General features: G+C 41.9%; 1 protein-coding gene across 1 annotated transcript; it reads left to right on the forward strand.

Moving 5' to 3' along the window:
- Positions 1 to 812: 812 nt before the first annotated feature.
- On the forward strand, positions 813 to 8,164 carry LOC115772318 (tumor necrosis factor alpha-induced protein 2-like). Its single transcript, XM_030718478.1, has 12 exons — positions 813 to 850; positions 1,967 to 2,206; positions 2,518 to 3,160; positions 3,445 to 3,556; positions 3,723 to 3,845; positions 4,793 to 4,887; positions 4,998 to 5,090; positions 5,198 to 5,324; positions 5,424 to 5,543; positions 5,649 to 5,804; positions 6,152 to 6,273; positions 7,558 to 8,164. The coding sequence occupies exons 2-12, from the start codon at positions 2,008 to 2,010 to the stop codon at positions 7,706 to 7,708; spliced, it is 1,941 nt and encodes a 646-aa protein (XP_030574338.1). The 5' UTR covers positions 813 to 850; positions 1,967 to 2,007; the 3' UTR covers positions 7,709 to 8,164.
- Positions 8,165 to 10,752: the final 2,588 nt, after the last annotated feature.

Raw genomic sequence — 10,752 nt, forward strand, 5'->3', positions numbered from 1 at the left:
ATGTTTCAGGATTCCTATTCCCAAATATGAACAAGTTTGTGTTTGGGGTGTTTTTTAGTCAGTGCATTAAAAACACACTTCCAGTTTCTGACCTACCACCATTCTGGCTAAATTTGGTTACGTTTCGTCCTCGTGGGCTGAGGTAGTGGTCATATTCTTAATAAACCATTGTTAACAAATGATCTGCTCCATGTCAGTGTCTTTACTTGCACTTTCACAAAGTCACACAGATTCCACTTTTTCTCCTGAAGCACATCTGGTGTATTCTACTTAAAATATTGAAGTTTTAACAAATTATTAATATTGGGGTTTTTTTCTGTTTAAAAAAAGCCAAAAACCCTTAAATCCCACTGACTGACCTAAATATCTGACGGCTCTAACTTCTGAAATGTGAGAATTTGCCTCTGGACTGAACATGAAAATAACATCACCTCTCTACAGTTTTCATGGCAAAAACATAACAAACTAGTCAGCTTTTAGCGTTGTTGTGCAGCTGACATTTTAATCCCATAAAAATAAAAGTACAGGCTCACGAAAGTTAAAAAAGAAAGCATGAAAGTCAGTACAGTATTTCATAACTGTCTGTGAAGCAGTTGGTAAGAGAAGTTGCACTTCAGTGTAGCCCACAGAACGACACCGCTAAAAAAAAGCAGAGCTTGTCTCTGTGTGTTTTGGAAGAAGGGGGGGGGGGGGGGGGGGGGGGGGGGGGGGGGGGGGTTGCCTATGTGTGTGTGTCTGTCTGGACTTTCCAGAGCATCATCTAAAGGAGGAGGAGCTTTTGGTTCATGCTTAAAAGAGCCCCTTCCAGTAGAGCCACAGTTACTCACGAAGCAGCAACAGTGAAGTGAATGTAAGTAGAATCTGAAAGACTGTTCTATTTTAGGAACATGGATAGTGCGCTTGGCCACAAATATGTTTTTTACTGACTTTCTTCATGATATCAATGATTTATCATCATTTGATGAAACTTTACTCATATTGTATTTTTGATGGCTGTTAGTATAGAAAATGTGTGTGTTTGTGTGTGTGTGGGGCAGAGAGGGGAGTCACCTTTTTTTATTTCGTCTTCTTTCATGCATGAAATATGGCAGTTTTCTTTTGTTAAAGCCATCATAACGTTAAAACAGTGACATTTCGGGCCCTTGTTCAGACTCGGCCCGAAACGTCACTGTTTTAACGTTATGATGGATTAAAACTTTCCAGGGAGCTCTTTGGCGTGTGGACGTCCTCTTTTTTGTTTATTGGGTTTTTCTTGGATCCAGCACCCTGTTTAATTTTTGAATGTGCGTATTTTTCTTCAATTAAGTTTTCTTTTGTTACACATGTAGTTGGCCTACTGTGGTGGTGATAATTGTGAGATTTATGATGCAGAACTATTCAAATGTTTATGTTTTGTTAATGCAAACCATATATATATAAACAATTTTTTTTTTTAATTAAAAACAAAATGGTAGAATTTTAAAAATGAATTATTTTGCCTAAATCTAAAGCTGGTGAGGTGTCTGGTGCTCTGGTTGATTGAAAATCCATATGTATGTGTAAGGCCTTACTCCTGAGATAAGAGGTCAAGGGTCAGAGGTCTTCTCGTTCCTGGTAACGTCAGTTGCAGACAGACAAGAACAATGTACCAAATATCAGGGCTCTCACAGTCCTTTCAAGCTGGCCTCGGCCAGTACTATTGGTGATGTCATGTGTACAAATAGCAGATGTTGTGACTGGTATATAAGCTGACACTTTTTGTTCACTGGGAGAGAAGACATAGGGTGATCTCTCCCGAGCACATCCAGGAGTGTTCGATACGGCCGTGTCTGCAGAGAATTTCTTCAATACAGCTACACAACATCACTATCAACACTGGAAAAACAAAACTAAAAAACTAAAGCGTATCAAAGAATGTCATATTAGCTAAAATAAAACATGATTCAGACTTACTGAAAAAAAAATTTTTTTCCCCTTAATTTTTCAGCTCCTTTTTTGGACTTTTCACGTTTTTCTCTCTGGAGAAGAATGCGGTCCCGGTCTGGCTCATCCACGGTAGACGGCATCAGGCTCAACATTTCCCCTGATCAAAGTGTGAGGTCTGGAACGAGATGGATCAGAGGAAAAATCCAAAAGATCTTGCGAAACCCCACGGGTCAGGTCGCTGACAGTGGTCCCACCAACACTGATGGACACCAGTCACCCAGTGAAGAGGAGCAGCCCTTTGGTGAGTGACATCAACAAACATCCAGCTGTTATTGGCTATTCCCTGTTATTATAACAAACTGTACTTCAATTAAATTGTGTTGCGTGTGACATATTTATATAGTTTTAAAAAAACAAAAACATTGTTAGGCATGTAAAACTAAAAAAAAGGTGTCATTGGCATTTCACAGAGCCCAGGCTCTGATATTTGACATTTAAAAAGGACCTCAGCTACAGACCTAATAATAATCTCTGTTTCTTCCTGAAACTTTAAATGCCTCGTTTTAGGAAAGATGTGCAACTGTTTGACTTGTCTTTGTTTTTGTCCACTAGTGACTCCTAATTTTGAGGAATGCCTTGAGGGACAATACTTATGTGAGGCCACCCAACTTCTGATAGACAGGGAGAAACATCTGTTTGGGGAGATAACCGAGGCTAATGAGCAAGAAGTAGAAAAGCTCGCTGCAGACCATGAAGCCCTTGAAAAGCGCATGCAGCAGACTCTGCAGCAGAGTCTCTCTCTCAACCCTCAAGATGTCAGTGAGGACGTGACGTCTGCTCTGATGTCTGCCGTGAAGGCCATCAGCCTTGAGGAAGAGCAGGACCAGCTGTGGAAAAAAAGATGCCGAACTCCGCCAGCCTGGAGGCCCACGAAGTGGAAGGAGCGCCATGACTCAGTGCTTCATGAATTAGTAAATGGTCGTATGGATAACCCATCGATCCTCGTTGGTGACCAGGTGAACCAGTCATCTATCCAGGCAGACATCAACTCCATGGGCAGGCAGCTGAAAGACGACCTGCTGTTGGTGGTGACGGTGGTGAACAGCTGCTACCCACCAGAGATGGACATCTGCAATTTTTATGCAAGACTCTACCACCAAACGTTCAGTTCCAGACTCAGAAAGATTGCAGACTTTGTTCTGGATGACAGGGACTGCATTTTCCTCCTGCAGTGGGTGAACGAGTTTTATCCAGGGTAAGCCACGAGTTCTTTTTTTTTTTTTTTTCTTTTTGAAGCAGCATATTATTTGTGTCGGTCCACTCTGTGCCTAAATATGGTGATGACTGTCAGTCATGTCGTCCTGAGGATGTCATTGTCTTAGGGAGCAGAGTGTGCTTTATAGAAAATTAATACCAGTACTTATATATTTCTCTGCTACTTGCTAATTTCTGGTGGCTTAATGTGCTGAATGTAATTATATTTGTCAGAGTAAGTGAGGTGTTTATAAAATCTCATGTGTCGTCTGCTCTGTGTGCCAGAATCCTTCAAAAATCTGAGCTGGCCAATAACATCAATACTGAAGCGCTGGGAAAGCTGCTTCCTGATGAGTTACTGAAAGCTCTGGAGGAGCAGTACCTCAGCAAACAGCAGGTAACACAGTGTTTTGTTTGTTTGTTTGTTTTATGTTTAGCTTATTTGGCATTTTTTTTTAGAATGTTATTACAAACATAATCACTTTTAATCTTATCGATCAGATGGCATTTTAACGTGAATGTGAGCTGTGCAAGGTGACAGCAGCGTGTTGTTGTGTGTTCAGAGTGACCTGATGATTTTTACTGACCGAGCACTGGATGCTGCAAAGAAAGAGTGGGATCAAGGAAAGGAGCCAACAAGAGACGATGGTTGCTACGTCAGTCCTGTGGCCTGCGATGTCATCCAGGTAGAGCTGCTGCAATAATTTCATATAAAAGAGGCTGACATTGATGCTTTTATAAAGACTAATCAATATAAGGGAAATCAGGGTGAAAAGAGTCTTGTGGTGGCCAACTTTAAGGATCCTCATAGTGAGTCTCTTTCCATTGTTGCATTCTGAGTTCTAATTACAGATCATAATGACAGGCTTTGGATTCATATGACTGGCACTGTTTGTGCAATAACAATTTATCATGGTGAAATAATTACATAACATTGCAATGAAATGTTTCCTTGTGTTTATGAAATGCTACAAGCTTGTTTTGATCATAAGAGAACAAAATGTGCAGAATGACATTTATCCCGTTCTCCACTTGAACTTTCCAAATAAAAGTCAACAAAATATCTCCCAGCCTGTTGCACTTGTTAACTGGAGCCAAACTGAAAAGAAACTTTGAGAACACCAAACGAGGAAGACGGGGATTTTTGTTGGGATCATTTAAAGATCCTTAATGACTGTCAGATCAGGGCCACAGTTTCAAAAACCTGCCATAGTTCTGTAGCCTAATCATTTGTGTTAGTCACTATCATTACACACTGGGTTTGGTTCTCTGTGTTGGTTTAATTGTATCTGAAAATCACACTTAAACTGCAGCATAATTTCAGCCTGAGAGCAAAATATTAGAAAGCCAGACAATACTGCCAATAAAAGGTACTGGCAAGAGTTTTTTTTTTGATGAATGTAAAAAGATCTTCTGTGAGCACCAGGGTGTCTCAGTGGGTGGACAGGCGACCATGTACGTCTGTGGTGCAGGTGGCTCAGGTTTGTGCCTGACTCGTGGCCCTTTGCTGAGTGTCTTCCCCCACTTTCCTCTCTTTGTTCTAATAAAGGACAAAAAAGGTCTGAGGTTGTGTAGGGTGCTTTGGATACTTTAAATTGTCACTGATTTGCGACTGGTGTCCATTTGTGTTCAGATAATCAACGGTGTCCTGACATCAGCACAGAAAATTGTAGGAGACGAGCACAAGCCCCAACAAATAGCATCCCACCTGACAGGCTTCATGCAAAGGTAACAAGGCTTCACAATGTCTCGTCATGTTATTTGAAAATGCGTTTTAGTCTTATGCTTCATAATAACAGGACAATAGAAGTGAAAACTTTTTTTTAAATCTATTGCAGGTATAGAGCTCTTCAGGAAGACATCATCAAGCACAACAGACCCCACAGCAAAGCGCTCATAAAGGCAAACCTCGGCTGTGTCAAACAGTTCAGGTACATTTCTGATCCAGTGAGATGGAGCTCAAATTCTGATTTCAACCTCATCATAACAGCTGAATACTTCACTGTGAGCTAATGCGTCTTGTGTGGTCTGTCTAAAGGGACTTCCTCACCACGAAGAGCCACCTGTTCCCGGAGGACGTGCGGGAAAACTGTTTACAGGTTCTGACTGAGATGAAACAGTCTGCCCACACTTATTTATTAAACCCTGTTCACAAGGTCCTCAAAGTAGGTTCATTTACAGCAGAGGCAGTTTTTCTTAATGTCAGAGATCCTCTTCATCCTCATCAAGTTAAACAAAATGCGTTACGCTTGTTCCTCCCATAGCCTCACTACCAGAAGCTGGGAACCAGTGACTGGCTGAAGAAGAATGTGTTTGAGAAGCTGCTTTTCAGCACCGATGAAGAGCTTCAACAACTTCAGGGTTCGGCTCAATCCTGTCACCAGGTAAAAGGATGAAAGCATGAAACTTTATAATGAAGTGAAGGGTCATTATTGCCATCACTGTCAAACAATAAATTGACTAAGATGTGCTCTGATTACTTAATTCAGGAGCTGATTTGTCAGCTTCATCGGGAAGTGACAGAAGAATACGTCCGGAGGCTCCTGAGAGGAGAGGTCAAACTGAAGGACAGGGATCGGCAGCAGAAGGCTTACATGACAATGAAAGAAAACGCAGAGAGATTGCATGAGCTGTTTACCAGAATGGTGAGACCTCACTTTTCGCTCCACACTGGCATTTAGCAAAGCCTCCATTAAAGGACAAATGGGCTCCAGCTGTACTTACAAATGTATCAAAGAACCGACCTTTGGTTGGCGACTACAAAGTGCGTAAATAACGACATTATTCATGTAACTGAAAGAAGTGTTATACTGTCTAGAACTTACCAAATACATCATTAAACAGGCCAGTGTCTGTGATTAATAAGTAATCTCGGGGAAATCCAGTGCAGAAACTCCAGGCTGATAAACGTCTTTTCCTAAACAGCAGCTCTGTTGACAACAGTTTGGGGAAATTTGCAGACTAAAGTGACGTCGCTGATTTATCTTCACAGGGATCAAAGCAAGAGTGGTTAAAGGAAATCCTGACCAAGATAGCAGAAGTGCTAAAACTCCAAGATATCCCTGCCATACAGATGCAAATAGTTTCACTGGGCTCTGCCTATCCTGACCTCAGGTAAGTTTGAAACAAAAACAGACACAGTAGAATTCACATAATGATGTGCTCTCATTTATTTTGGCCTGTTGTCTCAAGGGTAAGAGATCTAATAAGGACAGAACCGTATCATGATGAAAAGAGTTTCCAGTACATAAGGGCAGGATAAACAGTCCTACTTTTCATAGAGAGCTGACAGGAAACAGGAAGTGGACTGAGCCAAACATATCAATTGGATTCAGATGTTTCCTGGCAGCAGGATGAGCTACATTTATGGGACCAGACACAAGGGATTAAGAGACTAATTTTTTTGTCACTGATGAGAACTATTATGACTTTACGTTATCCGTCTCAGTGACAGTGCACTGAAACAGACAGCATTAGCACTGCTAAATAAAACTGGAGCAAAGAAGCAGACTTCTTCCAAATGTGGCACAGGAAACCAAATGGTCCTGTCATACTCTCTTTTCTAACCTTAAAGGAATAGCTTAGTGTAGCTCATGCTAAATACATGTTCTTCTTGATAGAGCTTGATAGATCAAAGCTGGAAAGAGGAGGAAAGCAGACTGGCTTTGTCTGAAGGTACCACCATCACTGAAGGTTGTGGGTTTATGGGGGAGTTACGTGTATACTTTGAGATTCACACACCCTTAAACACAGACCCATGGACATCCAAATATTGATAAATTTCAAACACACAAACAGACGGAGTCACATTTTCCACTTCCACTTTTTTCAACAGTTTAAATAGGTGTGGTGCTGTGTTAATGACAGCTGTTAATTACTCTGTGTAGGAAGGATGTGTGTCAGAGGGACTTACTATGGCAGTGAAAAACGAGCCTGGATGGGATCAGTGTTAATCCAGTTGGTTTTAAAGAAACTTATGGGCAAATCAGGATCAGCTGTTTTATTTGAGAGCTGCAGGCTTTGGTCACAAGTCTCAACGGATTGTTTGGTTTTTCTTGTGTTGAAAGTTAAAATGCCGCAGGTTCTATTTCATGTGGCATTACAGGAGCATGTATATTCATGTGATCCTAGCTGAGCTGAAAACCTCAATTATCTGGCTGCATCTTACTGAATTCATACATTTTCATACAGACTAAGCAAGCCAACACACTAGTGAACTGAAAAAGTGATGTGAGAGCCCATTTCTTTTAGCGCTCTACAGGAAATGTAGCAACTTTCACTTGACAGTCCTGTTTCAGAGCCTCTGACTTTGTGATGATAACCAGCACACAAACATAATCCTGAAATCCACGGAGAAATTCTTCATGTTTAACCTTTTCTTCTCTCTGTCACCCACAGTGAAAAACACGTTTCAGCTCTGCTCAAACTCAAGACAACCCTCACCAAAGCCGACAGGAAAACAATCAAAGCCACTCTGTCGGACACACTGAAAGAAAGCCGTGCTGATGCTGAAACCCGGACGTTTTTCTCCAACGTTGAAGTGAGATGAGCCGTGCGTTTTCTGTTCAGTTTATCACTGGCTGAGAATGGGGTTGCACAGCATCGTGTACTATATTGTCTCTCAGATTTTCAGATTCTCAGTCTTTCAATCTAATCTATGTCTGTATTGATGTACACAATGAATGCCATGAACAAAGCCTGGCTGCTTAAGCTCAACTCCATATTGAACGCGGATTCGGTGATGCTGAATGCTTGTTGTTGTTACTGTATGAGTACATAAGCTACATGTCACATTAATGCTGGTAATTATTGTGCATTTCATGTAAAATGTGCGGTACCGTCACTTTTGACGGGTACTGTAAGTGTGTAAGTTTATGAGTGTGGTTTTATGAAAGCCAGAGTCATTTTCTATACCAAAACAGTGTTCATAAGTTGCATTTCTTAATATTACATGGAATGTTACATTTCTGATGTACATAATATGATGAAAGTTCAATTTTTTAAAATAAATTTTAAAAAAAATCTGAAACGCCAGTTTACTGTTTGCTCTATATTTATTAAACTATCCATGCCTACACTAAATGTAGGGTTTACGAGTTGGAGCACAGAAACAGCACAACATTAGTAGCGTGAATAGACACTGTAACCTTTAATGTAGACACAGTTTAAAAACGTGCTGGAAGAGGGCCTCCCAACCTAGGTTAAGGCTGGAGGGGAAAGAGGAAGACTGGGGGTGTGGTACATCAGGAGGTACAGGCCAAGTGTTGCAGTTAGCCCATGAGCATCCATGGTCTGGTCATTTGGGGGTCACAAAGACCTATGACCACATTCTTCAGCATTTCTTCTGGTCAGGTTTGAAAGCACATGTTGCCTTTCCTTCTATTTGTTGCTCATGAGGCAAAGCAAGAATCTCTTTGGAGATAGCGTATGTGGACTGCTGAAAATGTTAAAGGAACAGCTGTTGTCCATTGATGCATCTCTGCAAAATAATGTCTTTGATTTTTGTCGCAAAGTGTTGGGAACGTTTGCATCATGCTTGTTCTCTAGCCAGAGACAACCGTTCCTCTCAATGTAACATGAAAAGTCAGAAAAGCTGCTCAGCGTTCTCCTCAGCCTGGCGACAGTGTGCTCGTGTTGATGCCCACACTCGGCTGTGCCCTCTCAGCACAGTTTGCTGGTCCATATGTGGTTAAAAGCAAGGTAAATGACACTGATTATGTAATCCACACCCCTGAACGGAGGCGTCAGACACATGTGTCACATCAACACATTGAAGCTATTTCAATCAAGGGAAAACACCCCTGAAGACACTCTTCTGAAAGAGAAACCCCTGCCATCCACTTCCCCGGCTTTGGTTTCTAATGTTTGTTCCAGTAGACCATGGGGAGGGTCTGAAACTGTGTGACACTCAACAATGTGGTAGGCTGCCAAATTCAGAAATTCTTGCTAACCTAGATGCCTACCTTTCATACCTCTCAGATAGCCAAAAAAGAGGATGTAAAAAATCTGCTATGTGCATATCCCACTCTTTTTGGGGTGCACCCTCCAAGACCACTGTATTAGAGCATGATATTGATGTTGATAACTCCCTTCCCATCAAGCAACATGCATATTGTTGCCCCGCCCACTGAAAAAAGAACTAATCAAAAAGGAGGTAACATATCTTCTTGAAAATGGTCCGGCCATACACAGTCACGGCCCTTGGAGTTCTCCCTGCCTTCTGACACCAAAGTGAGATGGTTTCCCTCGGTTCTGTAAGGACTTCGGGAAGGTAAAGACAGTCCCAGTACCAGACTCATTTCTATTGCCTGGTATGAAGGATTCCATAGAAAGCATAAATGCTGCTACCTACAACATATTCCCACCTGCAATGTGTACTTGGATGATGTTGTGGCCACAGGCTAGTGTGTCCCGTCACTGGAGGCAACTGGAGGCAATTCTATCCTACTCCATGCCCACCACAACACACGAGTTTTGGTAGTTTCTAGGTTTGGCTGGGTATTACAGTTGTTTTTGCTGAAACTTTTCAGTGGTGGTAGCCCCACTCACCCAATTGTGTAGCCCACTTGAAACTTTTATATGGACTGCTGAATGTCAGCATGCCTTTGACTGTGCCAACTCTCTTCTCTGAAGCGCCCCTGTGCTGGCTGAAGTGCAGACCCACCTGCGGCGTATGCTGATCAGAACCCAATGACATTCCTGAACTGCATGTACAATCATGACCAAAGGCTTATGCACTGGGCCTCATTATCCCAAGAGTATAATCTTAACATCAGACACAAGAAGGGTGCAGACAAGTGTTTAAGTGATTAGAAGTGGCAAAAACTTGTTTTTTGTTTTATTGGTTTTGATGGAGTTCTCTTTTGCCAGTGGAAGCTCGGTCGGGATTCTCTGTCACTTTTGTTAGTGCACTTTTTTTTTCGCCAGTTTTGTGGCCAAGCAGGGAGTTTAGGCATTGTCTTTGTTTTAACCCAAAGTTTATAGCACTCTTTTCTTTTTTAGGGAGGGGGAGTTGTTTGTTATTTTGGCCTTGGAGGCCCTGATGCTTTAAACGCTTCCTTTTGATTCTCCTCCCCTTTTGTTTTGATGACATTGAGTTAATTGCAAACAGTGTCGTTAACTGCACGCAAGACTCAGTGTATTGTGTTATACTACTGTGACCCCTAGACCATGCAGGTAGGGGGTTGTAACACTTCACACATAACAACTTTACACAGACAGGGAATTAAGTTATATTTAATGTATAGTGTATAAGAACATCTGTGCCCAGTATGACCTGGAAGTCCCAAGGTCAAAATGGGATATACCCCCAAGGGTGGTTGAGAATGACAGCTAAGATCCTGTGGGACTTCCAGATACGGACAGACACACTTGTGATGGCTAACCAACCGGACATCATAGTGGTGGACAAGCAGAGGAAGAAAGCCGTAGTGATAGATGTATGAATACCAAATGATGGCAACATCAAGAAGAAGGATACAAGAAGCTCAATAAATATCAAGGGCTGAGAGAACACTCGGGGCAGTGACCCCCAAACTGGGAAAATGGCTCCAGCAGATTCCAGGAATGACATCTGAGATCTCTTTCCAGAAG

This window comes from Archocentrus centrarchus, chromosome 22 (assembly GCF_007364275.1).
Source record: "Archocentrus centrarchus isolate MPI-CPG fArcCen1 chromosome 22, fArcCen1, whole genome shotgun sequence".
Classification (NCBI taxonomy): Eukaryota; Metazoa; Chordata; class Actinopteri; order Cichliformes; family Cichlidae; genus Archocentrus; species Archocentrus centrarchus.